General features: G+C 45.0%; 1 protein-coding gene and 1 pseudogene across 1 annotated transcript; both read right to left on the bottom strand.

Moving 5' to 3' along the window:
• Positions 1-2475, bottom strand: LOC136684409 (protocadherin alpha-3-like). Its single transcript, XM_066659166.1, has one exon. It carries the CDS (start codon positions 2407-2409, stop codon positions 1-3), a length of 2409 nt encoding a protein of 802 aa, XP_066515263.1. The 5' UTR covers positions 2410-2475.
• Positions 2476-3842: 1367 nt separating this feature from the next.
• Positions 3843-6309, bottom strand: LOC136684415 (protocadherin alpha-2 pseudogene; annotated as a pseudogene).
• Positions 6310-14979: the final 8670 nt, after the last annotated feature.

Here is a 14979-nt window from a genome sequence, read left to right as displayed (position 1 = left end):
TTAACCAGATTCATGTTTTCCTACCTTGTCAGAGCTGGGGAGGGTCTGGGTTCTGGTGAACGTGTCTCCTCCATTAATACTGATCAGCTCTGCATCTGCAGGTGGAAACGGCGCAGGGAAAACCACTACGTCACTCTTCAGTGTGTCGGAGCTGAAACACACGTCGTACTGCTGAGTAGATTTGGAGTAAGACCAGCTCCCATCAGGGTGTGTGGTGATGACCGGGGGGCTGTACCTGCTGAAAGGGCCGTCTGTCCTGCAGCACCTCACTGCTATTGAACTGACGAGGCTCAGCAGGAAGATGACGGACACCGACACGATGGCGATCAGCAGATACACGTTTAACTCCGAGAAGCTCTCCTCCTTCATCGGAACATGTTTGAACTGAGTCTGGATGTCCGCTGTGCTCTCCACCACCACAACATCAATAGACACAGTGGCGGACAGCGAGGGCTCTCCGTGATCACTGACCACAATGAGCAGCGGGTGACTCTTCAGGTCGTTGTCACTCATCCTCCTCTTAGTCCTGACCTCCCCGCTGCTGCTCCCGATCCGGAACAGCTTGTTTCCTTTGGGCTCAGAGATGTGGTAAGAGAGCAGCGCGTTGTAACCGGAATCCGCGTCCACGGCCCTGATCTTGGCCACAAAGTAGCCCGCTTCAGCAGAATAGGGAATGTTCTCGGTGTTGACGGAGCCGTGCTCGGAATAGGGCGCCAGGATCCCGGGACTGTTGTCGTTCTCGTCCAGAACAAACACCTGCACGCTCACGTTACTGCTCAGTGGAGGAAGCCCGGAGTCTGTGGCCTGCACTCGGAACTCAAACGTCTTCATCTCCTCAAAGTTAAAGGACTGTAAAGTGTGGATGTGTCCGCTCTCAGAGTCGATGTTGACCAGTGAGGAGACCGGAGCGGCGCTTCTAGAGCTTTCTAGTAATGAATACGTTATTCTGGCGTTCTCCCCTACATCAGGATCCAGAGCAGAGACTGTAGAAATCACAGCTCCAACCGGACCGTTCTCCTTCACATAAACATTAATGACGGGCTCTGGAAAGAGCGGCGCGTTGTCGTTCACATCAGAGACCTCCACAGTGATGACGGTGCTGCTGGACAGAGGGGGGCTGCCCTCGTCTGTGGCTGTGATAGTGACACTGTACTGAGAGGTGCTCTCTCTGTCTAAGGGACCGTCTACTACTAGAGAATAGTAATTCTTGTAGTTGGTCTCGAGTTTAAAAGGTGTTTTGTTGGAAATGATACAGTTCACAAGGCCATTTTTCCCTCTATCTTTGTCAGTTACTGACACCAGGGCGATAGCGGTGCCTGGTTTAGTGTCTTCCTTCACTGTCTGCAGTAGAGAGGTCACTGTTATTTCTGGGGCGTTATCATTCAGATCTAGAACTTCTATCAGTAGTTTGCAGTGTGCAGACATTGGAGGTTGTCCTTTATCACTGGCTTGGATGCGGATTTCAAAGGCATTGTTTTCCTCAAAGTCTACCTCTCCTTTAACTGTTATGACTCCAGTTTTTGGATCAATATCAAAAATCTTTAATATTTCATCTTGATCTCTTTTGATTATGGAGTAGAAAATATCACTGTTTATCCCTTCATCAACATCTGTTGCATTTAATATGACGACTGTAGTTCCAATCAGAGCGTTTTCAGATAGAGTGGTCTTGTAGAGTGGTTTACTAAACACAGGAGCGTTGTCATTTATATCTAAAACGTTAACGACAATAAGAGATGTCCCTGATCTTGGAGGGCTGCCCCCGTCTACAGCTGTGAGTGTGAGCCGGATGACGGGCTGTTTCTCTCGGTCTAAGGCTTTCTGTAGCACTAGTTCAGCAGATACACTCTGCTCTGCTCCTTTGGTGGTCGCTAAGCTAAAATAGTCATTAGAGCTAAGCTTATACGAGCTTACAGCATTTTTACCAACGTCTAAATCAGTGGCCTGAGGCAGCGGGAGTCTAACCCCCGGGAGAGCGCTCTCTGCCACGTCTAGCGTCTGGGATTTCTCGCTGAACGTGGGAGCATTATCGTTAACGTCCAGGATATTGATCTCTATTCGGTAAAGCTTTAAAGGATTGTTAATCACAGCCTCTACGCTCACCGTGCACTTCGGCGTTTTAGCACAAAGCTCCTCTCTGTCTATTCTCTCATTCACGTACAGAACCCCGGTCTTTAGGTTTACCTCGAAATATCTCCTCCTCGCCCCCGTCACCATCTGAAACATCCGGGACTCCAGCTCGTGCACGTTAAGGTTTAAATCCTTCGCTATGTTTCCCACGGTCGTCCCGGGGCTGGTCTCCTCGGACACGGAGAAAGAGAGCTGCCCGTTAACCGCGTCCCAGAAGCTCTCAAACACAACGAGCAGGAGACACGACACAACCAAGGTCCGTGTGTGAGCGGCCGCCATCGCTGCGTCAGAAAACCCCAGCGCATAAACGCACCACACGATCTGTGACCGATCCAGCGTCTTCTCGGCACCCACACCTCACAGCTCTGCTCCGCATGTCCACACAATGCCGCACAGCAGAGCAACTCACACCGCACTCGCGCTCACAGAGCCGTCGAAACAAAGCCCGGAGAAAACTCCTCCCCGTTTCGTCCGGGAGGGGCACGGAGACGAGCGCGAGACACCCGTTTTGTGCTTGGACTCAGCGGTCAACAGCGACGTCATGTGCACGCGCTCATGAACAGCACCACGGCCAGTTCCGTGTGAATTAAGAGCTTCTTAGCTTTGAGTAACACAGAGCGATGCACTAACCATGAGCTCTGATCTTACTGTAGGACACAGATGTTCATGGAGACCAGTTAAAACACGGGTACCCGTGTATAGAGAGTGTGTTTGTGGAATATTACTGCACGGAACAAGAAGACCATGATTCAGAAAGAGGAGACAAATTAAAATACCTACAAAATCTCTGGCTTAAAAGCATAGAATATAATGAGTTCACTATTTGAAGAAATACTGGTCACTCTTAACTATTTAATGACGTGTTAGCTGTGCACGAGTGCTTTTACATGTGTGTGACTTTTTGTTTTGCTTTATAACTATGTGAAATTATAAAACTACTCTTAGAATATACACACTTGTGGTATGCCAAGGATATTTGTAAATGTGTGTATGCGTGAATAAGAAAAATAAAAATAAATAAATAAATAAATAAATAAATAAATAAATTTAAAAAAAAATTATAACTATTTGTATGTGGGTAAATAAGAAAAAACGTGTGTGTGGAACATAATTTTATTTATTTATTTATTTATTTAACTTTTGTATTTATTTATTTAAACCCTCAAACAAGCAGATTTACATTTTATTCGTTGTAGTTTAGAAAACTAATAAACCCTGAACATGCGCAGTGTCTCCCAGTCCAAGCACCACGGACAGCAGCAAACTCACTGACAGCACAGGCCCCAATTTCCAAACAGTTAATTTTCAATGAGCAAACATCATATTTTCCTGCCTTCTCTGAACTGATACTTTATGTCAAAATAAAACACAGTTATTAAATAAAGGTTCTTTGTTGCGGTTTCAGCACCACTATGAGTTCCATGTTAGCAGCCAACACACAGCACAGACCCGTGAAACACCGTAAACAACAGCATTTTAGGGAGCACAGGACAATGCATAAGAATGTCATTTTTTCTACCTTGTCAGAGCTGGGGAGGGTCTGGGTTCTGATGAACGTGTCTTTACTCAGATTGTAATACTCATATAAGAAAATACAAGCCTTGCTTAAGTCCACACATCTGTGTGATTTCCAGTGGTCATGTGAATGTATGTATGAGCTTTTGAAAGTGTAGAATTTCATTTCATTTCAACACGAGCAGTAAGGAATTTAACTGAAAGAATCAAGCCAATGTAACAAGTTCAAGATCTCCTCAATGAGTTTCAGCACCACAGACAGCAGCAAAATTAATGTTTTCCTACCTTGTCAGAGCTGGGGAGGGTCTGGGTTCTGGTAAACGTGTCTCCTCCATTAATACTGATCAGCTCTGCATCTGCAGGCGGAAACGGCGCAGGGAAAACCACTACGTCACTCTTCAGTGTGTCGGAGCTGAAACACACGTCGTACTGCTGAGTAGATTTGGAGTAAGACCAGCTCCCATCAGGGTGTGTGGTGATGACCGGGGGGCTGTACCTGCTGAAAGGGCCGTCTGTCCTGCAGCACCTCACTGCTATTGAACTGACGAGGCTCAGCAGGAAGATGACGGACACCGACACGATGGCGATCAGCAGATACACGTTTAACTCCGAGAAGCTCTCCTCCTTCATCGGAACATGTTTGAACTGAGTCTGGATGTCCGCTGTGCTCTCCACCACCACAACATCAATAGACACAGTGGCGGACAGCGAGGGCTCTCCGTGATCACTGACCACAATGAGCAGCGGGTGACTCTTCAGGTCGTTGTCACTCATCCTCCTCTTAGTCCTGACCTCCCCGCTGCTGCTCCCGATCCGGAACAGCTTGTTTCCTTTGGGCTCAGAGATGTGGTAAGAGAGCAGCGCGTTGTAACCGGAATCTGCGTCCACGGCCCTGATCTTGGCCACAAAGTAGCCCGCTTCGGCAGAATAGGGAATGTTCTCGGTGTTAACGGAGCCGTGCTCGGAATAGGGCGCCAGGATCCCGGGACTGTTGTCGTTCTCGTCCAGAACAAACACCTGCACGCTCACGTTACTGCTCAGTGGAGGAAGCCCGGAGTCTGTGGCCTGCACTCGGAACTGGAATGTCTTGGTTTCTTCGTAGTTGAAGGACTGCATGCTCTGGATCTCTCCTGTTAGGGGGTCCACTTTAAACAAGGCGGAGACTGGGATCCCGTGGATGGATGCTTGTGGGAGTGAATAGGTTATGAGCGCGTTGTCACCGATGTCAGTGTCTGAGGCGGTGAGGGCTGCAATGACCGAGCCAGGTTTGCTGTTCTCTTGTATGTAAGTGTACTGTATCGTGTCTGGAAAGCGGGGGGCGTTGTCATTAACATCAGCCACTTGTACGTTTATAACTTTTGCGTAAGACATCGGCGGGGTTCCTTCATCTTCAGCGATCACTGTGATATTATACTCAGAGACTTTTTCACGGTCCAGAGCCTCATCTAAAACCAGGGAGTAGTAATTTTGGAAGGAGGACTGCAACCTAAACGGACTCGGACCTGCAAGGCGACACCTGACCGCGCCATTTTTTCCAGAGTCTGGGTCAGACACGGTCATCAAAGCCACAACAGTGCCTTTTCCTGCACTTTCTTCAATGGGATTAAGAAGCGAGGTGATAGTGACGCTGGGCGGATTATCATTTATATCTAAAACCTCTACTAAGAGTTTGGTGTGACCAGACATAGTCACTTGGCCCTTGTCTGTGGCCTGGACCCGGATTTCATAAGCAGTGCCCTCTTCGTAATCAATATCACCCATAATCTGGACCTCTCCGGTTTGACCATTGATCTCAAACCTCTGTAGAATACTCAGAGGGGTGTGGCTTATAAAGGAGTACACCAACTCTGCATTTAAGCCCTCGTCTGGGTCTCTGGCTTGCAGTCTGATTATCGTAGTTCCAACTGGAGTGTGTTCCACTATAGAGACTTTGTATAATGACTTCTCAAACACAGGGGCATTGTCATTGGCATCTAACACGTTGACTTTAACAATCAAAGACCCCGTCCGTGCAGGTGACCCACCATCAATAGCACTGACCATAAGGTCAACAAACGGCGTTTTTTCCCTGTCCAGTGCTTTAGTGAGCACCAGCTCAGCAGAAACCGTTTTATCAGCGTGCGTCTGAACGTCTAACGTGAAGTATTCGTTAGATCCCAATTTATACGTTTTCAAAGCGTTAACCCCTATGTCTGCGTCATGCGCGCTCTGCAGGGGAAAGCGCGCCCCCGCCGCGGTGATCTCGGTGATATTTAGATGAGTTAGACTAACGGGAAACGCCGGGGAGTTGTCGTTAACGTCAAGGATGTTTACTCTTACCCGGTAAAGCTGAAGAGGGCGGTTGACCACAGCTTCTAAATTAACGGAGCACGAGACTCCGGACGCACACAACTCCTCTCGGTCGATCCTCTCAGTGACCTGCAGCACCCCGGTCTCCGTATTTACGCGGAAATAATCCTTCTTAGAAGCGGACACGATACGGAAGCCCCTGGAGCTCAGCTCGTGTAACGGCAGGTTAATATCTTTGGTTATATTTCCAACGCCTGTGCCCACCTTCACCTCCTCCAGCACACTGTACGCGATCTGCCCTGAGACCGGCTCCAAGATCCGCGAAGCCAAAACGGTTAAAAGGCTCATTAAATACCTCCGCGCAGGCAACAACATAGCTGCTGTATCTCCAGACCAGTTCCATGCAATTATCCCCTCAAGAAGTCAGCATCTCAGTGAGCACGAGCTCCAAAGGCAGCGATGGACAGAGACAAAAGAAAACAGCTCCTCTATGATTCCCACTAACATAGAGCGAAGGACAAAAAATAATAATAAATAATTCATAATCACTGAAGCTACATCCATAAATCCACAGCATCCACGTGTGTGTTAAAAGCAATGAATCCGATTCAGACATGTAGTAAACACATGTATAAGAAACAAAAGACCCGGCACCTTTCCGTCAGTATACATTCGCAAATGGTTAAAGAGAGGAATCAGAGAGAGAGGAGGGAGGAGGGAGGAGAGGAGGTCATACAAAGAGGAGGGGCAATTATTCCCCAGATTTCACAGCTCATGGAACAAGAGCGACACACAGTGGCTCCACAGTAAACCTGCTCCCATTCTGTTCCATCCTGGGCTTAAGAGAAGACAGAGCTGTACTTAATAGGGGTTTAAGACCAGCCTTGAACTACAGCACCTTTAACAACCCCAAAGTACAGTAACTCACACCTAATGCAGTAACATACACCACTTTATGGTGAAACTAACATAATTCATCAGTGACAACAATAAACCAAACCACTGCACATCACAGTCCAACACTGCAGGCGATTTATATGAATATAGTGGGTCTAATGTGTGTGTGTGTGTGTGTGTGTGTGTGTTCAGTTTTGTTTAACTCATCCATTACAGGCGGGTAACACTTAAAGGAATCTGCATGAATTAATGCTTAATTATATTTTTCTGTGAACATTTAATGTATTAGCAGTTGCAGTAATTGATTGTGTCTGGTTCACATTAGCCACTATTATATTCATAATTTTAAGTCTAGAGTTGTCCAAGTCAAAGCTGCCCTGTTTTTAACAATGTCTGGAATATATATATATATATATATATTTACATGCACTATCATTAATAAAGGGAATAATGTATAATAACTGACCTATTTAACAATATGGTTTCAAAGGTTATCCTGCCACTGGTGTACTGGCATCTTCTCACACTGACCCACTAATGCCCAGGAAACTATCCACTACAGTGGAGCCCTAGATCAAATCCTGCTCAGCATATTCAATTGAGGCACTGTGTGCCTTGCCAAAAAAAAAATAATAATAATAATAATAATAATTGACCCACAAATACATTGTTTATTTTAAAAAAATGTTTTATATCTGTCATATTTCATTAAAAAAGATTTATGAACATGTGATTTGCAGCAGACTCTGTAAAGCCTCCATTAGAGCAGCTCTGCATTTAAGTTAGTGTTCCAGAATATGGCTTTAAAAGAGCTGTGTCTAAAAATAGCCTGATATACCCACCCCCTTACATTCTCACTATATCACACACTACTGGAGCTCCCTCTCTCCCCCTCCCTTTCTCTCTCTCTCTCTCTCTCTCTCTCTCTCTCTCTCTCTACTTGCTTAAGACTCGTGCTGAACAGAATCTCATTTCATCTTCAATTTCCCAATCCAAATTTATTCAGGTTTTAATGGGACAATGACAAGGAAAGTAATATAGGGAAGTGTCAGAGAGAGAGAGAGAGAGAGAGAGAGAGAGAGAGAGGAAGAGAGAGAGAGAGAGACAGGAAGAGAGAGAGAGAGAAAGAGAGAGAAAGGAAGAGAGAGAGAGAATGTGTGTGTGTGTGTGAGAGAGAGAGAGAGAGAGGGAGAAAGAGAAAGAGAGAGAGAGAGAGAGAGAGAGAGAGAGAGAGAGAGAAGAGCATATCTGGGGTGTGTTGCATTAGTACTCTTTGATCTCTCCATTGATCCAGACTTGTGCCTCGCTTCATTTCACTATTTTTCCTGGAATCTTCATTTTTTTCTGATAAGCTTACAGTGTCTGCTTTGAGTGTAATCCAGGATTAGGTTCAGGAGGCTGACTCCTCTGTCCTATTTCCATTCACCATGAATTTGACCGCAAATATTAATAATCATAATCGTCCACCTCATAAATTCCCGGCCCCAATCACAATAACATCAGGCGGTAAAGATCAGTGAGCCTCAGCAATGTTCATGCTGCACAAAGGAATGTGTTTACATAGCTCACAGATGGAGATGGAGGCTGTCAGGTCAGAAACCTCACAGCCAAATAGCAGGCACACACACACACACACACACACACACACACACACACACACACGTAAAGTGTGTGAGATTATGAAGGCTAAAGTGAGGTGTAAATCGGTGCATGCGTTTACAATGCAATTACATTAGAGGGATTAATATGTCGTGCACACGTGTGACGGGCAAAGCTTAAACACTGACAAATTCCCACAAACGGCCCAAAGCACAATAACCAAGTCTAAGTAAAAATAAATAAATAATAAATAATAAATAAAGAGCAATAGGTTGATATCACTCCAAATAAAAAGTCATTGTTAGTACTCTGCTATCACTTCTCTGCACTCAAACACATTCACGATATTAATACTAATAATAACAACCGATGAAAGGCATAACCATGTTTGTGGAGTACTTCCTTTAATATTTATAAGAGTTCATTCATGTTTAATCGGGCCAGAGCTGTGTGACTAAAGCTGTTCCCATCTGAGACTCACTTCCTGACCTTCACAATGTGCTGAATCTCCACACACACACAGTGGTTTCTCATGTAATCACAGAACTCCAGTTCCTCCAGAAGGCACTTGGCTTCTTCCTGTCAGTTTGGGCAGAGAGCCACAGCCACAGGTGCCCCATGGTGTAAAATCAATCACAGAGGGATCTCTGAACATGCTACAGTACACTACAGAGAACACTTAGACAGCACAGTCTAATTTGTAGCCTCTCCAATATCACCTTAGTCCTTCCAAAACAGTGATTATCAACACTGCCAAGATCCACCCAATGCAACTAACAGTTCAGTTCCCACTAAATATTAGACAACTGAAGGAGCCAGTAACGTTCGTCTGAGGTGGTTGATTGTTAACCACACCCAAGGACTACAACAGTCCCAACGCTCATCATTTATCTTGTTAAAAGAGCCATTCCTACTAATTGCTGTATCAATTACACTGATGTTCTACACAAAACAGCAGCATCTGGGCAATTTACACAATGAGTCACGATGTGAGATAGACACAGAGACTCAGGAGACTTCACTAAGTGATCAAATTCCAAGCTGTCCACAGGTACAGGAGGGAAAAGTCAAACTCTGCGTATGGATATCATCACTATTAGAGAATTCAGGATTTATCAGATTATGGAAGAAGTTCAGTTGTTTATAAAGGTGTTATAAGTTATTAAAAATGTTATAAATATATATTGTACGTCAAGGGCGGCACGGTGGCGCAGCAGGTAGTGTTGCAGTCACACAGCTCCAGGGGCCTGGAGGTTGTGGTTTCGATTCCTGCTCCGGGTGACTGTCTGTGAGGAGTGTGGTGTGTTCTCCCTGTGTCTGTGTGGGTTTCCTCCGGGTGACTGTCTGTGAGGAGTGTGGTGTGTTCTCCCTGTGTCTGCGTGGGTTTCCTCCGGGTGACTGTCTGTGAGGAGTGTGGTGTGTTCTCCCTGTGTCTGCGTGGGTTTCCTCCGGGTGACTGTCTGTGAGGAGTGTGGTGTGTTCTCCCTGTGTCTGCGTGGGTTTCCTCCGGGTGACTGTCTGTGAGGAGTGTGGTGTGTTCTCCCTGTGTCTGTGTGGGTTTCCTCCGGGTGACTGTCTGTGAGGAGTGTGGTGTGTTCTCCCTGTGTCTGTGTGGGTTTCCTCCGGGTGACTGTCTGTGAGGAGTGTGGTGTGTTCTCCCTGTGTCTGTGTGGGTTTCCTCCGGGTGACTGTCTGTGAGGAGTGTGGTGTGTTCTCCCTGTGTCTGTGTGGGTTTCCTCCAGGTGACTGTCTGTGAGGAGTGTGGTGTGTTCTCCCTGTGTCTGTGTGGGTTTCCTCCAGGTGACTGTCTGTGAGGAGTGTGGTGTGTTCTCCCTGTGTCTGTGTGGGTTTCCTCCGGGTGACTGTCTGTGAGGAGTGTGGTGTGTTCTCCCTGTGTCTGTGTGGGTTTCCTCCAGGTGACTGTCTGTGAGGAGTGTGGTGTGTTCTCCCTGTGTCTGTGTGGGTTTCCTCCGGGTGACTGTCTGTGAGGAGTGTGGTGTGTTCTCCCTGTGTCTGTGTGGGTTTCCTCCAGGTGACTGTCTGTGAGGAGTGTGGTGTGTTCTCCCTGTGTCTGTGTGGGTTTCCTCCAGGTGACTGTCTGTGAGGAGTGTGGTGTGTTCTCCCTGTGTCTGTGTGGGTTTCCTCCAGGTGACTGTCTGTGAGGAGTGTGGTGTGTTCTCCCTGTGTCTGTGTGGGTTTCCTCCAAGTGACTGTCTGTGAGGAGTGTGGTGTGTTATCCCTGTGTCTGTGTGGGTTTCCTCCGGGTGCTCCGGTTTCCTGGACCCACCGCGACCCTGAACTGGATAAGCGCTTACAGATAATGAATGAATGAATGAATTGTACGTCAATGATTCCACAGTACTGTCATGTTTGTCACGCATATGTATTCCTCTATTTTTTCCCACTTTTAATTCCCATTTTTATAGATACAGATATGGAATTTTTCTCTCTTTCATGTGTTCTTTCGTTCATTCATTTATGCATTCATTCATTTTCTGCAACATCTTTATCCAGTTCATTGTCACATTGGGTCTAGAGCCTAATGGGAATCATTGGGTTCAAGGCTGGAACACACCCTGGACAGTGAAACAGTCCGTTGTAGGGCATCACACACTCACATCTATGGGCAATTTAACACAACCAGCCCATCTACCAACAGATCACAATTCTGCTTAGACCACACTATTTCCCAACCCCCCCCCCCCCCTCCCCTTTCACCTCAGCTGTATGCCTCAGTGAAAATAAGCCAATGTGCTGCAAAAGCACTCAGCTATGGGTTTCTCATATGGATTTGTCCCACCGTCCCACTTCTGCACTGCAGAGAAAAAAGTGACTGTACCACCTGACCAAGAGCAGGCATTGATCTGTAAAAGGTTTGTAGGTGTAAAAAGAGACAGTGTGAGTGTGTGTGAGAGAGAAGTAAAAGGGTGGGTACATACAGTGTGTAAGTGAGTTACAAGATACAGTACTTATTAAAGCTGACGTAGCTGTAGAGCCACACATTTCCGGGCATGCTCAGTAGGTTTTGCAGAAGAGTACAGAGAATTGATTTGTACTGGGAGAGATGGGTGAGGCACTGCAGGAATTGTGGACCAGCACACTTACACACACATGCACACTTACACACTCCCTTATCCCGCTGCATACACAGCCACAGTTTCTCTCTCTCTCCCACACACACAACCACACACACACACACACACACAAAATGAGATAAACACAGAGAGAGTCTTTTGTTTTCTTTCCTGTTCACAGAGCTTTTGAAGTTGCATGTCCAGAGGGTTTATTAATAGAGCTGTAAATAAATAATGGTGGTTAAATGCAGAGTTAACAGCCATGTGGGATACATTCCTGAATACTGAATATCATTTACTAAAACAGATTTAGAGGCTAAACTAATAAACACATTTGTTTATTAGTGTATCCTGCATGAGTGGGTGTGCCATCCCTCTCACTGAGGGTGTGTAAGAGGGCTGCAAACACCAGAGGGGGTACTTGTATAGTCTGTGTGGTGGTGGTGTGTTTGATTACATCTCAAAGCCAAAGGTGTGGTCATGGGATGTAGTTTTAGGCTTTGTTTCTGTGTGTGTGTGTGTGTGTGTGTGTGTTTGATTGACATGTTAATTCCTTCCAAAAAGGATATGTTTAATAATATGATATTGATAAAAACCATGCAATAGGTGTGTTATATATAATCGTGTATTTATGATAATATACGTGTGTGTGGAGCCTAAAACAATGCTGTATATTTAACATTGTATAGTCATAAATTGTTATTCTATTGAAGATTGTGGAGAATTATAAATATTTAGAGGATGACAACATCATTCACTGCAAATACAAGGTAGAGAAACATGTGTGTGTGTGCTGGGGGGAGGGTTGCTGCTAGCAGGCAGCAGAATCCCCCCTCTCCTCCTTGGCTGAGCCTTTCTGTTGCCATGGAAACCTCTCTTAAAGTAGGAGGGGGCGATGGGTGAGACCCCGGGTTACTTCCTCCCAGAGAGAGACAGATGCGAAGGTGTCAGGCTCTTAAATCTTGCCTCTGTTGTGTAAACCACTTACAGCTGATCTAGTTCAAAATGTTAGGGTCAGTTTGTAACTGTTTCTAAGCAGAGAATCAACAGCAATCTCCCTCCTCTCTCTGAAAAAGATAAAGAAAATAGAGGAATCTTATATTCACAAATGAAATATTTACACACTGAGACAACAGAATGGACTCTCTCTCTCTTTCTCTCTCTCTCTCTCTCTTTCTCTCTCTCTCTCTCCTCTCTCTCTCTCTCTCTCTCTCTCTCTCTCTCTCTCTCTCTCTCTCTCTCTCCACCCCCTCCGTTGCCTCCCACACGCCCATACACACACACACACACACACATGGCAGAGAGTAGGTCAGCTCATGTGGTAATGTTGGTACTACAGCAGGCAGGCAGAGAGAGACAGAGTCAGTATGACTCGCATCACTCCCCCACGAGAGCTGACCTTTCAGCACAGCCACCCGACCAACACGCACCCCATCTGGGCTACAGCTCACTCCATCACCCCCTACTAGGCCTGGAGACCCAGCACTCATTTTCTACTAAAATAATGTGTTCAATGGGTAACCCTTCCATATGGCAAATATAACAGCATTCATTAATATAAATAATAATAATTAATTAATAAATACAATTTAATAATAAAATAATAATGCACACACACACACACACACACACACACACACACATATATATATATATATATATATATATATTGCTGTCCAAATACAAATATGTATCTCGCAAAATAGTATCTCAACCGAGAAGAAATAAACCTTCTTAACTTTCAGTAGAAGCGAAAGTAAAAACATTAAATTCCAAGTAATTCTAGAGCATTTCTATTGGTCCATTCCTGATTACATTTTTACACGATGTGAAGGACAGCTGCTGTGTTCAAATGCCAGAGGTACTGGATTGAGACTTATTTTCTTCAGTCTAGCTCATGCTTGGCACTGGGCATTGTGATCTTTGGCTCATGTACACCTGCTTCCAGTGTTCTCTACTATTGGCAGTGCTTGTCTATGGAGCTCACCCAAGTTCTTCATGCTTGTGTCATTGAGTTCACCGAACAGTAGGTCATTTGGATGCTGTTATTTCCCCACTGCTTTATGTTAATTACAAGCACACACACACCCAACTCCTTTACATCTTAATCAACTATGTGGTTTGATCTGTTTAGGCACAAAGCCACAACCAAAGGGCAGTGAACACAGGGCCTCATTAAGATCTGCACAGTTCGTGGGCTAAACATCTCCACCCCCCACATGGTACACAAAGTAAGCCTACATAAACTTATTACAATATGTTGTTACCTTTTTCTAAATAGGATAATGAATGTAAACAAGCATTCTGCTAAATATTAGCCAGGGTTTAGGCCTAGCTCTATTAGCTGTAACATTAGCCAGCCAGTCAGGCAGTTAGTTTATTCTCTCTTAACCTAATGTAAAACTGTTAAACAAGCACTCAGTTCAATTGGAAATACTTATCTGTAGATCTATTCCAGCCTGCACACACAGCTAAGATCACCATGTGCAATGCCAGGCATCAGCTGGAGTAGTGAACTCTGGCGCAGTGGAAACTGGTCTCAGATTAAATCCCACTTCATCAGCTGCCTAGTCTTTTGGACAAATCAGGGTTTGGTTGATGCCACCACACACTACCTGCCAAAACACAGCGGTAACTTTTGGTGGGAGGTGGGATAATATTTAGGGGCTGTCCTTCAGGGTTTGATCCATGCCCTTTAGTTCCTGTGAACGATAATTTGGAGAAGATCTTGTCATTTTCTAAAACGAGTGCGTCCAATATGTAATGTAATGTCATTAGAAATCCTCCACACAAAGCTGTGGACTTTAGCCACATTAAATCCTTCTGACATAAACTGGAATATCAGTTGTGATTCAGGGATTCTTGTCCAACATGGGTGCCTGAGCTCAGCGGAAGGGTCCACAAGCACACTCCAAAACATTATGGGAAAGTTTTCCAATAATATCATATAGATCTCATATAGGTCAGTTGTCCTAAATCCTTTTCACACATGGTGTACATCATTTGCCTAAGAAAGTACATAGCAATCTCAAAGGCCTATCTAAACACAGCTGTTCAAGGCTGCAGGCACGAAAATGGCCATAACATTACAACCACCTCAGTGTCTGCTTACTGAATTATAACCAATTACTGCCCCCTGTTCTTCAACACACACAGGAGCCCCTTTGAGCAGGTTTTATAATCTTATAAACTCACTGTGAAGAATACAATGCTAACATTTATTCTCTCAATCTGGCATCGGATTTTTTTTTTTTTTTGCATTGTAGTGTTATAGAGTACAGTAACCAGTAACAGTATAATAACAGTATGTTAGTGTTTTATTACACCTTTTTCATTTACACAGTAGCTAAGACTGATATAATGTTATTATACTATTACACTGTAAAAAATTGCTGTAAATTTACAGCGAGTCTGCTACACTATTTTACTGTAAATCACAGTATTTACAGTAAATTATTGTATTACTCAATTACAG

Source organism: Hoplias malabaricus, unplaced genomic scaffold, assembly GCF_029633855.1.
Source record: "Hoplias malabaricus isolate fHopMal1 unplaced genomic scaffold, fHopMal1.hap1 scaffold_175, whole genome shotgun sequence".
NCBI lineage: Eukaryota > Metazoa > Chordata > Actinopteri > Characiformes > Erythrinidae > Hoplias > Hoplias malabaricus.
The sequence above is the reverse complement of the archived record's forward strand: the minus strand, read 5'-3'. Positions and strand labels throughout refer to the sequence as shown.